Source organism: Ailuropoda melanoleuca, chromosome 1 (genome assembly GCF_002007445.2).
Source record: "Ailuropoda melanoleuca isolate Jingjing chromosome 1, ASM200744v2, whole genome shotgun sequence".
Taxonomy (NCBI): Eukaryota; Metazoa; Chordata; class Mammalia; order Carnivora; family Ursidae; genus Ailuropoda; species Ailuropoda melanoleuca.
In genome coordinates this window covers 84,223,671-84,241,853 of record NC_048218.1, presented here as the reverse complement: position 1 = coordinate 84,241,853, position 18,183 = coordinate 84,223,671, and the positions used below count along the sequence as shown (strand labels likewise).

Sequence of the window (18,183 nt, the reverse complement as noted above, 5' to 3'; positions counted from 1 at the left end):
ATCTGTACTTCCCATATGCTAGATAAAGTAGACACTTACTGTTTTCTTCATAGATGTTACCAGTCCTCTCCAAAAATCAAAATAAATTTGGACTATATATACCAAATCATTGCCTAAAAATAAAGAATTTAATTGATGTGTGTGCACACACGTGTTTGTATGGACTTTAGAGGAAGAGAGAAACATGTTTTGGTCAATTAGCATAGTATTGAACAACTACATTTATAGGATAGCTCTCTTAGAAACTGTGTTATAATATTTCTCATTAATTATGAGCAATTCTAAAGATTTTGAAGTAATAAAATTCCTAGGTACAGTAAGTACATGTATCTTTAGTTTTTCCTGAGTTATTGTGGACTTACCAGTTCCCACAGTATCAGTATTTCTTCTACTTGCATTTATTGTTTCTTTTCCCTTTAGAATTTCTAATTACTAAGTTCTCCCATTTAAACGTAAGCCTTCACTTCATCAAAGGACCATATTTTTTTTTCTTTTTCCATAAGTAGAACTTATTTTACTGATAAAATTTATACCTTAGTTTGGCTAACTAAAAGAATTTTATACCATTTTATTGTTAAGTCTTATTTTATTTATAATAAGAAATAGAATTATGAAAAAGCCTTTTCAAGAAATTTTCTCAATTAACATCTAGCACTTGAACTTTTACTGTGGACCAATTACTATTCTAATCACTCTACTTGTGTTATCTGACCGAGCCAGCCAGGCACCCCTTTACTTGTGTTGCCTTATTTAATCTTAAAACAACCTTATGGAGTAAGTATTAGTAGTAGTATCCTTTCACAGATGAAAAAACAGACAAAAGCAAGGGTCACACATTTTTATTTAAATTAACATATAGTACATCATTAGTTTTTGATGTAGTGTTCAGTGATTCCTTAGTTGTGTATAACACCCAGTGCTCATCACATCACAAAGGGTCACACATTTAATAAAATAGTAGGAACAGGAGTCTACTCTAGGTAGTCTGACTTCTGAGTTTATACTGGTAACTGTTGCTATAATGTTTCAAAACAAGACAAAACAATGTTTTGGGGCACCTGTTGTGGCTCAGTCAGTTAAGCAACTGCCTTCAGCTCAGGTCATGATCTCACATCCTAGGATCAAGCCCCACGTTGGGCTCCCTGCTCAGGTGGGGAGTCTGTTTCTCCCTCTGCCCCTCCCCCTGCATGTGCTCTTTCTCAAATGAATAAATAAACTCCTTAAAAAAACAACAACAACAATGTGTTGGTACTTGGCTATTTACAAATATGTCCACCAAATATAGACATAATTTCACATATAATATCCAGTAAATTGAATTTATCATAAATATTTGAATAATTTTTGTCATCACTTTCTGTAGCAACTTTTTATTCTTATTATGAATGTTAACTGTTACCTTTTGTGAAGTAGTTATTCTCAACTTCAAATACTTTCTGCTTACATATCCTTCGTTTTATTTACATACTGACTTAATGGGTTCTTCTGAATAAAACTACAGCATATATAAAGTAAATATAATTATAATCATAATAGGAAATCTCACTCTTCTTGTTTAGTTTCCCTCTTTCATGTGCCTTTTCTATAAGCTAGTTTAATTATTTTTTTTTAATAGGGAATGGCACAAATGCATAAAAGTATATAGATCATAATCATAAACTTCAGTGAATTATCACAAAGTTAATACCTATATAACCACTATGCTGGCTAAGAAGTAGAACATTTACAGAAATATGACATTGCCCCTTCCCATTAACCTTCTCACCTTCTCACCTCCCGAAGGGCAACAACTAACCTAACATCTAGCATTATTTCTTAGTTTGAACTGTTTTTGAATTTTATATAAATGTAGTCAAGGAATAGATACTCTTTTATGTCTGTCTTCTTTCACTCATGTTTGTAAGATTTCATCCATATTGTAAGTAACATGTTTATTTCCATTGCTGTGTAGTATTCCATTGTATGAATATACTGCAATTCTACTTTTGGACATTTGGATTGTTAACACTTGGGGGATATTTGCAAATACTAATCACTAGCAATGTGTGAGATTTCCTGTTACTACACGTCCTTACCCTGCCTTGGTATCGTCAGCCTTTATAGTTTTAGCCAATCTCTTGTATAGTGATATCTCCATGAGATTTTATTTTGCATTTTCTGAATTACAAATAATATTGACTACTTTTTTATGTTCATTGGCCATTTGGATATGATCTTGTGAAGTATGTCTATTCAGTTGATCTCTGGCCTGTTTTTATTTGATTTTTCGTTTTCTTGATGATTTGTAGAGGTTGTTTATATACTCTGGATAAAGCCTTTTTTGATAAATTATGTTTTTTTCTTCAAAATTTTACATAGGTGGAATGAATGGCTAAATTATGATATATACATTCCTGATCTTCCTCGTGCTGCTCGACTTTGCCTTTCCATTTGTTCTGTTAAAGGCCGAAAGGGTGCTAAAGAGGTAAAGTATTTCAGACGGAATAATTAATTATATTTACCTCTAAAAAACTCCTAATTATACTGCTGATTTGAATTTTTATTAAGAAATGGATTTTTTCTTTATCTAAAATAGTCAAATATTTTTTAATTTTTAATAAATAAATGTGCCATGGTAGAATACCTCAGAAGAGCTTCCCGAGTTTATTTACGATGAGCATGTCCTGAATTCGCATTGACAACAATTTTTTAAACATACAGAGTGACTATCCACAAATATCTATTAGGTGACTACATGCCAATATCTGCCTGCCTTGCTTTGGTTCATATTTCCTATTTATAATTAAAGAAAAAATATTCATGTAATTTCAAATAGGAAAACAAAATATTTGTATTTTTAAAAAAAATTGATGTGGCTTATTATAGATACCACTGTAGCGATAGTTATTGAATTCTTTCTGGGGAAGAAAAGTGTTTTGAAATGCATTTTGTAATTTATTCCACAGAGTAGTGAATATTTTTCTGTTCATTTTTGAAGGAACACTGTCCATTGGCCTGGGGAAATATAAACTTGTTTGATTACACAGATACTCTAGTATCTGGAAAAATGGCTCTGAATCTTTGGCCAGTACCTCATGGATTAGAAGATTTGCTGAACCCTATTGGTGTTACTGGGTCAAATCCAAATAAAGTAAGCTTTTTATTATCATAAATTAGAATTTTTTCCTTTTTTTGTGACTGTCAGGCACAATATATATGATAACTTTTATTCCATCTCTTAGGAAACCCCATGCTTAGAGTTGGAGTTTGACTGGTTCAGCAGTGTGGTCAAGTTCCCAGATATGTCAGTGATTGAAGAGCATGCCAACTGGTCGGTGTCTCGGGAAGCAGGATTTAGTTATTCCCATGCAGGACTGGTAAGGCAGATCACTGAGTTTTCTTAAGTATCAATCATAATCAGTGGATTTGGGTTTTTCCTCTTTGTTAGGAGAAGGGTTCATATGTTTTAGTTACGCTGGCATAGCTCCTATGGGCTCTGGACAGAGTTGCAATATAATCACATTCTCCATATGCTAATGCAGTTCTGCCTCTTCTTAGTTTATTCAGAGCCCTAGCCTGCCTTCATTTAACAAATATTTATTGAATGCCAGCTACATGTTTATATTTATTGTATGAGAGGTACTAGGTAATAAAGTTGTGACCTAAAGAGACCTCTTTTGCATATACAGTCTAATGGTAAAAACAGACATTAAAGTGGTAAAAGAAATATAAGATTATAAATCATGGTAGGTGCTATGATGGAAAAGCCAGTAGTGTGCCAAGAATGACTACAGAGGGTTGGGATGAAAAACTAATATATATTGGGTTTAAGAAAGAACTTTTTACTCCTCTGACATAGTAACCTTAAAGTCGAAACAAAAATATGAGTATGTTGTTGGTTGAGCTTGGAAGCAGAGTTACCACCATACTCCAGACCCCTAGAAAAGATTACATATAAAATGGAGTTTAAATATGGATCGAGTTGTCTGATCTTGGCCATTACTTTGGGATCACAGTATAACTGGGTTCAAGGACCATTAACTCTTATTTCTCAAGGGCAAAGTGTCAGTGCTAAAAGAAGAAGATATTTTTGTTCTTTGTTGTCACTTTCCCTAGTTTCCAAATTTATCCCTTTTTCTTTGGCCTGGTGATACCTTATAGCTAGACCAACCAATGAGTCTGGGGCCAAGAGGTCCTGAAATATGCCTGCCTGCCTAATAGCAATACCCAGGGGCAGCTGGAATCCTGCCCTGAGTAACTTTTAGTTTATAGCTGTGTTCTCAGTAAGGAGTTTACAAATCCCTTTTGTCAACTGATTAGTGATAATCATAACCTTCCTGCCAGTATACTTTCAGAGATATGTAGCAGGTATTTTGATAAGTACAAATTAATTGAAAATCATTACTGAATTCTATCAGATATAAAAGTACAATTAACTTTTTCACATTAAAAAGGAATTATTTTTCTTGAAAAATGTAGCCACTATTTTGTAACTTTAATTTCTTTTTGATAATTGCTAACATTTATCAAGTGCTTACTTTGTATCAAATGCGATGCCAGTCAATTTTCACAGTTTATCTCATTTAATCTTAAAAGCAATCTTTATGAGGGTAGTACTATTATAATCTCTATACTGCCAGTAAGGAAACAGGCTTGAGGAGTTTAAATAATTTATCCAGAATCACTGAGCCTCTTACTCTTAACTATTCTGCTGTAACTGAACAGAAGCTCCTTAATTTTGAAATTGGGGTTGAAATATTGATGAGCATTCCCATGAATTGTCCATAGTCCTGTACCATTAGTTATACCTATAAACCAATTGAATTATGAGAGTCAAGTCACTTTAAGACTCAGTTATCTCCTGTTTTTATTCATACATTCACTTTACCATCAGAGCCTGTCTCAGTTAGCTTTTGAGCTTATTTGAGCAGTTCTAACTCTGTAAGGATTGAATATTTTAGGACTTTTTTTCTTTCTGAGAAGAATTTTTTCTTTAAAGAAAAAAATTTGTTTTTGATAGAATTAAACTGGTTCATTTTTTCAGTTACCATTGGGTCTATTGAAAACTGTTGTAAATCTAAGATACAAACAGTATCAAAGGTCCTGGGAGGTAGAGGGGACAAAATTACGCCACTTGAGAATCATTACTCCAGACTCTAATGATGATGGTAAAATTGATCATATAGGTAAAACATCAAATAATATCCTAGATGAATTTTCTCGAACTCAAGTTATGATCAGTGAACAATATATTTCCAAGAACAAAAAGGAAATATGGTATTCACATTCAGTTAGTCATTCAACAGGAATAACTTCAACACACAATATTTTTTGATGAGAACCTGGACTACACCTCATCTTTCTTTCCAGTTTTAATGCTGCTGTATACCAAAATTTACTTGATACACTTTGTAAGTGGATAAACGTCACAGGCAGGCATGTATGCAAAGATGAGTGGAAGGAAAAAGGTGATGTAGAAATATAAAATTGCTTGGATTACTACAAAAGTTCTCAAAAGTATTACACTTTGACAATCAAGTACAAGAAGAAAAACCAGGAATAATGATAAGCTAGAACTTACTAGATACGCATTTGAAGTCAGGAATCAGTATCTACAAGATGCGTATGTTCCAGACTCATGCATGATGGTTGAGGAGCAAGCAGTTAATGGTATTCAAAGGGTGTTACCCATTTTGGATTCTGAATTTGGTTCTGCTGTGTTTATATTCTTAATACGATGTCTAATAAAGTTATTTTTCACAATTGTTTTTAACAAAATTTTTTTCACAGTTGTTTATCCTTTAAGTTATTTTGTATTAAAAATGAAAACAACTAAAAAATAAGCCAGTAATATTAAGAGTCCCTTGGACCAAGATGATAAATGGTAATGACTATTTTTCCTGGTGAATCGAGGGTTAAGTATTTGTTATTTCTAACCTGGAGTATTACAGTAGCCTCCTAAGTGCTTCCTCAGTCTACAAAGCCCCTAGAATAATCTTTATAAAACATAAATAAAATCCAGACCTTTTACCCTGATTTGCAAATTTTACGTGCTCTGAATGTGACATCCCATCATTCTTCCCCTCGTCCACCAGGCTTCAGGCTCACAGGTCGTCTTCCTATTCCTCCCTCACGCCAAACTCATTCTCTCCTTGGGTCACTTTCACTGTTTCCTCCATCTGCAGTGGTCTTTTCCCTGATCTTAGTGTGGGCAGTTCTTTCTTGTCATTTGGATCACGAATTAAATATTCCCTTCTCAGAGGTCGTTTCCAAACACCCAGTGTTAAGTAGCCACTCTCATTCTCCATTACATCACCCAAAGTATTTATAGCAACTTGCCAATTTATTTTATTTGTTCGTTTAATTTTTCACTATAACGCGGACTCTGTTAGTGCAGGTTCTTACTATTTGAGACCCCCAGCAGTAAGGACAAAACAAGGCACACACACAGTACGTGTTTTGATAAATATTTGTTGATGGATATGTGCCAATAATATTTCTTCATACTGTTGGATAAATTAATAACATTTAAATGTTGTTAATAAAATGTTAACAAATGTTAATAAAAACCAAGTGGCATGGATGCCTGCTTTCATTTTTAGCCATTGGGAATATGTGTAACCCATTCTAAGGGATATATACCTGTTTTCATAATATATTAATATACATTCATAATTACTCATTATGCAGTTAATATATCTGTATTTAAAGGGAATAAATACATTACTTGGAATTTTGGAATTATACCAAAGGTTATGATGTTTTCATCGTAGTTTCTAAACATTTAATGTCCCGTGTTTTAATGGGGGTATTTCTTTTCCTTTTTTCTCTTATTTATTTTTACTTTTTGAATTTGAAAGCCTTGCAGTGATTATAAGGATATATTCTAGCAAAGATTATGAAAGAATTTACATTTTTATTTTATTATTTTACTATTTCTTATTATTCTAGAAACATGAGCAGATTAGTTAATAGAATACTAGGAAGGGGCCTCATCAGGAAGAGAAGTCAGTTACTCACTTCTACCCCCCGGTACCCTAGTCTGGTCTTGTCCCTGACTCACTCTGGCAGTTAAAGGTACTGGATTTGTTCCTCAAATACTGCCTTGAGTTGATTCTCCCCTATCCCTGAAAATAAAGGCTTGTGATGAGAATAAACTGTTCATAACAGTTAATAAGCAATGTAAAGTTGTTGGCCATTGTCTTTCTTTGTAGATCACTCATGAATCCAGGGGTAAATATAGCAAAGGAAATCATATAAGATATTACTTTGTTTTGCAGAGTAACAGATTAGCTAGAGACAACGAGTTAAGAGAAAATGATAAAGAACAGCTCCGAGCAATTTGTACCCGAGATCCTCTATCTGAAATCACTGAGCAAGAGAAAGATTTTCTGTGGAGCCACAGGTAAATGTTAAGATGGCGATTCCCTGTTTCTTCTGTTACAGAAGAAACAACTGATTCTGGCTTATCTTGCGGGTTCTGCCATACCTGTTAAAGTACTTTATGTACTTTATGCATAATTTACATGACTTTATTATAAGCATTATTCTTTTTTAAACTGTGGATAAAGGTCAATATTTCTAGAAAATCATGCTGCATTAGTACTAACTTTCCACCTTCAAGCCTTGAAGCCTTTTTTAAAATTCTAAATCCCTGATACGACTTTTTTAGGATTTGGTTTGGGGGGCTTTTTAAATGAAATTCAAGATCCGGAAAAAAAAAAAAACAAAAAACAAAAAACCCTGTAGCTTTAGATCAATTTAGTTGTGATGTAGTTGGTCTAGATATTTCAGTTTTTAGGTGTTCCTTCCATTTTTTTCTTACACTTCTTCAAAGTAACAGTGCAATGCTTTATTTTCATTTGTGAAGAAATTACCCACTACTTGGGAATTATACACTGGTTTACTTAAATAAAGCAGTTGCAGTGCATTTCTATAGAAAGTCCATTGAAACATAAATTTTGTCCAGTGACTACAGAAGTGGCGATTCTTCTCATGGTTTCTGTTGGGTAAGTAGGTAAATAAAAGGAGCTGTATAGTGTTATGAAATAAATTCATAATTTTTTCAAAGTATCTGTCTTTCATTTGGATTTTTTCTTTTGTCTTCCTTGACATTATAACTAAGTATATATGTGCATAAATATGCAACTATAGTGTTAAATGCTGATTTCTTTTGATTTTAAAGAAGACGAGTAATGTTAAGTTTTGAAAGTGTTTGGAAAGATTACATAGTTGAAAATTTAGATATCTAGGCCTTTTGAATAACATGCAAGAATGTTTTTTGTTTTGTTTTGTCTTTTCCACACAGACACTATTGTGTAACTATCCCTGAAATTCTACCCAAATTGCTTCTGTCCGTTAAATGGAATTCTAGAGATGAAGTAGCTCAGGTAAATGCATGTTTGAAATTACAGAATAACTGTTGTATAAAATTGGTGTGTCGCTCAAATTGTTTTCTCTCAGAAGGTCTTCATAAATATAAGAGGTGATAGAGACTATGTTTTATATTAATAATGATAATATAGTGGAGAAAAATACCATTCACACCACTTCCTCTGACAAAGTTAATTAGACTTGAACACTTTAAACACCAAATTCATAAGGAGAGCTCTTAACCAATTATAGTGCACTGGGTGTTATACGCAAGTAATGAATCATGGAACTTTACATCAAAAACCAGGGATGTACTGTATGGTGACTAACATAATCTAATAAAAAAATTATAAAAAAATTAAATAAAATAAGAAATTAAGACAATGTCTTAGAGGGTTCACTCACAACTGTCTTTCCTTTTTAAATATGATTTATTGTCTTTCCCATAACAGATGTACTGCTTAGTAAAAGATTGGCCTCCAATCAAACCTGAACAGGCTATGGAGCTTCTGGACTGTAATTACCCAGATCCCATGGTTCGAGGTTTTGCTGTCCGGTGCTTGGAAAAATACTTAACAGATGACAAGCTTTCTCAGTACCTAATTCAGCTAGTACAGGTAAAATAATGTAAAATAGAAAAATAATGTTTTATTCTAAATCCATGCAACTTTACCCAATCTGTGGATCTTTATCTACTGATTCTATGCTTTTTTAAAAATCAGTTACCAGTAGTGCCTACTTACTTAAAAATTTTCTTTAAAAATTGACCCTTTTAATGTTTGTGTTTAATCACATAGGTCCTAAAATATGAACAGTATTTGGATAACCTGCTTGTGAGATTTTTACTCAAAAAAGCATTGACTAATCAAAGGATTGGGCACTTTTTCTTTTGGCATTTAAAGTAAGTCACATTATTTTCCCATTAAATTCTTTAGATATATATTACTTGCTTTCTTAACAGATCTATAAATATTACTTATATACTGTTGTTTTTGTCTGAAAGACTTTTCCATAATGAAAGTGTATCATACCAGTGGTAGGCTTCGCTTCAACTTTTCCTCTTTAATATTAAATAAGCAGTAGAATTTAAAACTGAATTTTATACAGAAATGAGAGCTAAAATATTTTTAAAGACTTTGATTTTACTTTAAGCAAAGCGAAATTTGCTAGATTGATATTGGTTAATATTACAGTTGGTTTTACTGTATGTGTGGATTAAAATACCCAAAATAAAGGGGAAAAAAAATCCTGCCTTGGAATTCAGAATAATAATGACAGATATCCCAAGTTTCTTACTAGAAAACAAGCTAATTAAAAATTAAAAGTATTTTGGTGCCTGGGTGGCTCAGTTGGCTAAGCAACTGCCTTCAGCTCACAACATGATCCCCTAGTCCCAAGTCCTGCATCCCACATCGGGCTCCCTGCTCAGTGGGGAGTCCCCTTCTCCTTCTGACCCTCTCTTCTCTCCCCTCTCATGCTCTCTCCTCTCTCTCTCAAGTAAATAAATAAAAGAATTAAAAGTGTTTTGTAGAATATGATCTAATACTCTGAGACCATAAGCCATACACTGTTTTCTAAATTTAGAAAGATTTATAACTTGATTTTTTTAATAATTAACTTGATTTTTTAAATGTTAAAATGAATCAAAATGGAATCTCAGAGCTACGTTTAAAATAACTGAAATTCAAAGACAGTATAGAAAAGGGACATGTATGCCACAAGAGTCAAATAGTACTCACTCACTCTTCACTCCTTCCCTATTCATTTTATTACTTTTGTCCTGAATTTATTTGTTTCATGTTTATATATCTTTCCTTGTAAGTTCTTATTTAAATTCCAGTTAGTTAACATGCAGTATAATATTAGTATTACATATTAATATTACAATATGTACAATATAATAATTAAACACTTCCATACAACCCCCAGTGCTTATCATTAAAGCAAGTGCACACCTTAGCCCCCGTCACCTATTTCACCCAGCCCCCACCACCTCCCCTCCTGTAACCATCAGTTTGTTCTCTATAGTTAATAGATCTTGTGCTAAGATTAGTAAATGAAAAGTAGTTGAAATAGGCGTAAAGTCTAGTTTGTTAAATTTACATTTCCAGGAACTATCTTATATTCTTGATTATTTTGCTCCCAAATGATAGATTTTAAATCATTTTATTGTTAGTATGATTGTAACATTTATAGGATATTGAAAATGGGTTTTCATACTTTCTTTAAAAAGACTGTATACGTATACTTATTTAAGACCATATATATAATGCAGTGTGTGTGTGTGCATGCGTGTGTGTGTTTTGGTCTTTTTTTTTTTTTTTTTAATCTTATGCTGCTCTTTTAGGTCTGAGATGCACAATAAAACCGTTAGTCAGCGGTTTGGCCTCCTTTTGGAGTCCTATTGTCGTGCATGCGGGATGTATTTGAAGCACCTAAATAGGCAAGTTGAGGCTATGGAAAAGCTCATTAACTTAACTGACATTCTCAAACAAGAGAAGAAGGATGAAACACAAAAGGTATGTGAATCTTCAGGTTGTTTTTGAGACTCTTCATTGCAGTAGGCCGGGTAATTTGAGAGCCTGGCATAGATGCAGATGGTGGGCGTTAGAATCCAGCATATTGGGATTTGGATCCACGTGCCACCGCATCTCAGCTGGGTAATGTTAGACACATTATTTAGTCTTTGAGATCCATTTTCCTCATTTATAAATGGCAGTGATACTTTCTACATAGTGTGGCTGTGAGAATTAAATTACACGAGATGCACTGAAGCACATATCACAGTCCCCAGAATGCAGGAGGTGCCCAGTAAATCTTAGTCCTTTCTTCTTTCCCTTTCTTCTCTTTTACACAGCCCTCACTTTTAAAATTATTTTTCCCTATTTTATGTCATTTATTTTTTAGTAATGACCCTGAAAGTAAGTGTAAAGAAATTAATTTCTACATTTCTAAGTTTAAAATGGACTCTTAGTCCTGCAGTGAACATTATCACACATTCTGGTGATCGGTAATCTAGCCTAGTGTAACTGAGGAATATGAAATGTAAGGATTTTTTATGACCTCTTCCTCCTTCCTATCCCTTTTCAATCTGCCACATCCTGTAGTGAAAAGTGAGATCATTCCTCACCCCTAATGAAATGGGGAAGAAAAAAAAAAATCCCACTATATTAGTCCCCAAGTACAAAGAATGTAAATTGGCAGTACCGAATGAATTTTTCCAACATCTTCATTGATACTGCATGAAAAAAAAATTTAAAGAAAGTTACTGTATTAATCTAAATGTCATAGAGTGGGTGAGTTGATTTTATTGAACTTGTGAAATAGAAGTTCAAATAAATGATAGAATATAATTGTGGGGGGCGCCTGGGGGGCTTAGTTGGTTAAGTATCTAACTCTTGATTTTGGCTCAGGTCATGATCCTCAGGGTCATGAGATCAAGCCTGGCATCAGGCTCCACGCTGGGTGTGGAGCCTGCTTAAGATTCTTTTTCTCCCTCTGCACCCCCTCCTTGCTCACACTTGCTCTCTAAAAAAATTTTAAAAATAGTAATAGTGATTGTACTGTTTCTGATGCTGGAATCATGAGCTAGAGGGGACTGGACTGCTTTGAAAGAATAAAACTTACTATATTGTAACAGGTAAGAAAAAAAGAAACTAGATATTAGTTAAATTTGCAAATACAGGTATTTCTTTTAGGTGGAATTTTCATATCGCAGGTTGGCTTTGATACAGTGGATTAATTAAGAATTAATTAATTAATTCCTTAATTAATTACTATGGGCTTAAATGGGATTGTGATAGGGAACTGAAAATGCCATAGGAACAAAAGCAGCTTCTTTGAGTGGTTTCATGCATTATTGTAACAATGATAAAGCATTGGAAGCAGTGTGCTAACATTAGGGTGGATAGTGATAGAAAAAGAACTGCCTTTACATGAGCAAGAGCTGCCCTAGTCAGTGATAACTAGATTTTCCAGCTGCTCACTTATCCAGCGAAAAAGAAAAAAAAAAAACAAACTCTATTACTAAAATTACAGCATGAAAATGAATTTATCATGAATTCCTAGCTTCTAACCTCTTTTGTCCCCTACTTATCTTTTATATTTTTGATAGATGAAAATTTCCTAAAATAAAATGGCAGTTATTGCATGATATTGCTCAGCAGTTTGGGTTCCGGTTTCGGTTGATTAAAAGAGATGTTTCTGCCTACATACCGGAACCTGAGTATACTGTGCGACTCAGTGTAACAAATGTTTTTCTAAGTCCTTTTCCAAACAATTTCCTTTAGCCTTACTAGACCTTTTTTACTCAACAGAGAGAGCATGACTATGGTGTTTTCTGCAAAGCTTAAAAGTAAAGTTACTAAGCTAACCTGATATCTCCATAGTCTGTCTTCTAGAACAAAGGTCATCAAACTTTTTCTTGAAAGGCCCGATAGTAATTATTTTAGACTTCACAGGCCCTGCAGTTTCTGTTGTAATCAACTCTGCTGTTCTAATGTGAAAACAGCCAGTATCTAAATGAATGGGCATGGCTCTATCCAGTCCAATTTGATTTACAAAAACTGCCATAGTTGACCAAGCCCTACTCTAGAGCCAGAGCACTGCCTGTGTCAGCATGCAGAATTCTCACAGGACAGCACACGGTGCTGCCACCTCCTGCCTCTGCCTGAGGTGTGTTGCTCTGTGTGATAGAAACCTTTCTAATCAGAATACAGGATATGGAGTCATGGACTCTATAATACTGAGGTTCCAACATACAAAAGAGATTAACAGTTAGTTTTACCTTACATGAAATCAGTTTCTAACCGTGATTATGCTCATTTATCAGGTACAGATGAAGTTTTTAGTTGAGCAGATGCGGCGACCAGATTTCATGGATGCTCTACAAGGTTTTCTGTCTCCTCTAAATCCTGCTCATCAATTAGGAAATCTCAGGTAATGTACCTTTTTGGAAGTTTTATTGATATATTTAAACAAGGACGCTTCCTGGAGAAAATCTTAAGAAAAGTTAAAATGTCCATTATAATTAGAATGTTCAGTTATATATGCTTTCCCTCTCCCATTATCCTACCTTGCAAAATAAGTTGTTCGGGTTTCTTAAGTTCTGAATTGCATTTGGTCAGAATGAGTTTTTATTACTTTAATTATAGAGTTTAAACTTTCTCTGGCCAGAATTTCTGGTTTCATTTCAAAAATGAAATGTACTGTCTGTAAAACGAGTGGCATGCCTCTATGTTTGTCAAAAATTCATGTGCTATTATATAAGAAAGTTTTAAGCTTAATATTTATTTTTTCTTTATGCTCCTTTAGAAATGAATTCATAAATGAAATTGAGAAGGTTTTAAATTTTATAACACTTCAAAAAACTATGTTGTCTGTGTATTTTAATAAATTTGAGGGTTAAAAAGAATTTAAAAAAGCAATGTGCCTAGTAAAGTTTTTAACTATTTTAAAGGCTTGAAGAGTGTCGAATTATGTCCTCTGCAAAAAGGCCACTGTGGTTGAATTGGGAGAACCCAGACATCATGTCAGAGTTACTCTTTCAGAACAATGAGATCATCTTTAAAAATGGGGATGGTAAGGAAGAGTATTAATGAACTTATGATGCATGAATTTAGCTATCTTTTTATACACAAGGTATTTATGAACCATGAAGACTATCGAAAGCCATTTAAGGAATATGCATGTGGTAAAATATATAATATTAAAAACAGATGTCTTAACCTTTAGCAAATGTGTATACAATTATTAAAAAGAAAAGAAGTACTAAATTTAGAATCGAAAGGCCTGAAAGAAGTTTCTAACTATAGTTTACTTAGCTGTGTGAGTATCTATTCATTCCATAAATATTTGATGTGGTAGGCCATCAAATTGTAAGAATAAAAACAGAGTCCCTGCCCTCTAAAAGTTCATAGTCTAGCAGGGAGAAGAGAGACATTAAACAGTAATTACAAAAATAAAATTATAATATGGTATGAAAGAAAGGTGTAGTCTGCTAAGAAATCATATAAAAGAAGGTCCTAATGTACTTGGAAAACAGCCTGTGGCGGGAAACAATGGGAGAATCATTGATGGGTTTCCACTGGGAAATGACATTTCAGCACTGAATCCTGTTAACCCCAATATTTATACACAGGTTCAAATTTAAGGATTCAAAAAAATAAGTACTTTAAATATTTTAATTTAAAATTTTTGTGAAATACGTGCTAGCTTATCCTACATTGTTATACAGATGGGTTTATGCAGATACTTTAGAAATGGGTTAAAGAATCAAAAATTTTAGTATGTCAGAACAATATGCATATATTGTCTCTGAAAACATAATTAACGTAAATGTTTGTTCTGTCTCTATTTTCTCTATCCAAAAGAATAGTATCCAAATTTAAAAGTGTTTGATAATGTTGTATGAATTTGAGTTAATACAGATAAAACTAGATTAAATGAAAAAAAAAGAATCAAAATATTGCTTCTTATAGATTAATTTGAAAAGTAAAGATAGCTGTATTTATTTTCTGTTTGAAAGCAACGTGATGACATGACACTCAAGTTTGCATTTATGGCATTAGGTGGTGATACATATTATTTGAATTGCAGATTTACGGCAAGATATGCTAACACTTCAGATAATTCGCATTATGGAAAATATCTGGCAAAATCAAGGTCTTGATCTTCGGTAGGTAACCAGTAAGGCAACATATATGTTGAAAGTTATCCTGAAAAAGTTAACTATTGGTAAACATTGGTTATAAAGCATAAAGGGGCATGTATCTATGAAGAGATGTAGGGAGTAGTAATTAATACTAGTTGATTACACTACTTCCATTTGTCTTCCTTTTCCTTAATGTAGAAGAGCTAAGACATTCAGCTAGGCAAGAAGAGCTATCTCTAATAAGTTGGCAAAGACTGCAACTGTGTCTGGAGTGTCACTTTTTAGGACAGAACATAGGAGACACAAAAGCCCCCTATTTTCATTCAGAAGTTAAGAGGTTAAAAGAAAGTGTCTTTCATAATATAAATTTTCTAATTTTAAAACTTTATATAGCCTCTAATCTTGAATCTGTTTGACAGCAAAATTTATGAAAAGAACTCATCTTAAAGCTTTTGCCATTCTGTTGGTTTCTGCCCAACCTTCTACAATTGTGTCTAAGTTTTCTGTCATGCTTCATCTTGTCCTTGACATTTCTGTTTCTCACAGAGTTCCCTGCTCTTTCTCATCTCTTTGCAAATCTAGAGTCATTCCAGCAAAGGCCACTCTCTTCAAAAGAGTTTTAGCCCGTAAGTGGGCATGGGGTCAACTCTCGTGGCAGCAGCACAGCAGATAAGGGTCTGTTTGTATACGTCGTAAAGACTGATAACTAGTGTGTAAAAATATATCAGTAACATATAGTAGAATTGTCTTGTTGCAAAGAAGAAAAATGGACATGTCAAGTAATTTGCTAAAGCACAAAATTAGGTCATCAACTTGAAATTTTTAACTCCTGATTCTTTGCTTAGTCCCCTCTGCTTTCCCAAAACAGTGTTACACGGATCAAGCTTCCTCTTCTGGTATAATTTTCTGTGTCTGAGAGATACACATGCCGTTACTACCACTGCCCCCAGGAAAGTACAAAACAAAAGAGAATGCAGAGCTAGACAGAGTAAAGGATTTAACTATATAACTCTGATAATTACAATATTTAATTGTAAATTAGTGACTGTGCTAAAAAGCATTTAAAGTTAAGCTAGATCATTGGAAAGTACGCGATCTTCAAAAAGTTTTTAAGTCTTAGAATATTTTCTAAATTTTTTAACTTAATTTATGTAAAAATTTTTATTTTGATTTTAAATAAAAAATTTATTTTACAAAAGTCAGAGCATTTTTATTTATTCTTGCCAAAACTTGGATTCTCTGCTTGTGTTGTTTTGTTATGTCACAAGTCTTATAGGACTGTGTGACTCTTTAAAGTATGAGCATGTTCAACAGTAATAAAATTAAAATAAAAAGTAAGAGAGAATGAGCAGGAGTACAAGCTTAAGAAATTCTCACATTTACCAGGGCAGGTAGAAGGAAAGATTCCATAAAAGAAATGGTCAAAGGGATAGGTAGATCAGAGTGAGTAATTCACAGAACCCAAAAGAGGGGAGAGATTCAGTTTATGGTATCAGGTTCTTCCAGGGATATAAGAGCATAAGGACTATGAAAAAGCCTTTAGATTTGATGATTCATGGTTAACTGTAAGAAGAGTTGAGTCAGTAGAGTGGTAGGCATAGAAGTTATGCTACATGGAATTGAGAAAATGAAAAGTATAGACTATTACTCTTTTAGGAACTTAAGAAGTATGGAAAGCATGGCAGTAGTTTATGAACAACAAAGCAAGAAAAACCATACATTAGTCCTTATGTGTACTTATATGCCATTTGGGATGTTTTTCTCATTGTGTCTTTAACTGCTCACACCTCGCTTGACTACATGTCCTTTTTACTACCCTGTGATGAATGGGAAGTCCCCATATAGTACTTCTGCTGCATACCCAAGTATGGTTTTATCAAGTAAAGACGTTTGTGCGTTATTAGAGTTGCAAGCCATACTAGCTGCTTTTTTCATGGAACACCATTTTTACTTAAAGAATAACTAATAGGGCACCTGAATGGCTCAGTCGGTTAGGCATCTGCCTTCGGCTCAGGTCATGATCCCAGGGTCCTGGAATCGAGTTCTGCATTGGGCTCTCTGCTCGGCAGGGAGTCTGCTTCTCCCTCTGCCCTTCCCCCCTGCTCATGATCTCTCTCTCACTCTCTGTCTCTCAGATAAATAAATACAATCTTAAAAAAAAAAAAAAAAGAACTAATAGATAAGCTCTGGTTATTGAGACATGGGTATTTGGCAGACATTTTCTTGAAAATGACAGGATATGTTGTCAAAGATCAAATTTGAGCTTTCTAGCAAAAATTAGAATTTGGAAAATCTTGTATGTACCACTGTAAGCATAAGCACTCCCCCAAAGTAAAGACTTTTCTGATGAGATCAGTGGTAATATTAACAATTTTGATTTTTTCATTAGCTGTCAGGGAAATTCAAATCAAAACCACACTGAGATACCACCTTAACGCCAGTTAGAATGGCAAAAATAGACAAGGCAAGACAACGATTGTTGGAGAGGATGTGGAGAAAGGGAAACCCTCTTACATTGTTGGTGGGAATGCAAGTTGGTACAGCCACTCTGGAAAACAGTGTGGAGGTCCCTTAAAAAGTTAAAAATTGAGCTACCCTATGATCCAGCCATTGCACTACTGGATGTTTACCCCAAAGATACAGACGTAGTGAAGAGAAGTGCCATATGCACCCCAATGTTCATAGCAGCATTGTCCACAATAGCTAAATCGTGGAAGGAGCTGAGATGCCCTTCAGCAGATGACTGGATTAAGAAGCTGTGGTCCATATATACAATGGAATATTACTCAGCTATCAGAAAGAACGAATTCTCAACATTTGCTGCAACATGGACGGCACTGGAGGAGATAATGCTAAGTGAAATAAGTCAAGCAGAGAAAGACAATTATCATATGATTTCTCTCATCTATGGAACATAAGAACTAGGAAGATCGGTAGGGGAAGAAAGGGATAAAGAAAGGGGGGGTAATCAGAAGGGGGAATGAAGCATGAGAGACTATGGACTATGAGAAACAAACTGAGGGCCTCAGAGGGGAGGGGGGTGGGGGAATGGGATAGACCGGTGATGGGTAGTAAGGAGGGCACGTATTGCATGGTGCACTGGGTGTTATACGCAACTAATGAATCATCGAACTTTGCATTGGAAACCGGGGATGTGCTGTATGGTGACTAACAATATA

The 18,183-nt window shown here is 34.1% G+C and overlaps 1 protein-coding gene across 1 annotated transcript in view; it reads left to right on the top strand.

Moving 5' to 3' along the window:
- Positions 1–18,183, top strand: part of PIK3CA (phosphatidylinositol-4,5-bisphosphate 3-kinase catalytic subunit alpha) — an 82,892-nt gene that overhangs the window by 55,279 nt on the left and 9,430 nt on the right. The window contains exons 7-17 of the mRNA XM_034662588.1: positions 2,359–2,464; positions 2,978–3,130; positions 3,222–3,356; positions 7,260–7,384; positions 8,288–8,369; positions 8,805–8,969; positions 9,150–9,253; positions 10,700–10,871; positions 13,184–13,290; positions 13,811–13,932; positions 14,950–15,028. Coding sequence (XP_034518479.1) covers positions 2,359–2,464; positions 2,978–3,130; positions 3,222–3,356; positions 7,260–7,384; positions 8,288–8,369; positions 8,805–8,969; positions 9,150–9,253; positions 10,700–10,871; positions 13,184–13,290; positions 13,811–13,932; positions 14,950–15,028 — 1,350 coding nt within the window. The remainder of the gene's footprint in view (positions 1–2,358; positions 2,465–2,977; positions 3,131–3,221; positions 3,357–7,259; positions 7,385–8,287; positions 8,370–8,804; positions 8,970–9,149; positions 9,254–10,699; positions 10,872–13,183; positions 13,291–13,810; positions 13,933–14,949; positions 15,029–18,183) is intronic.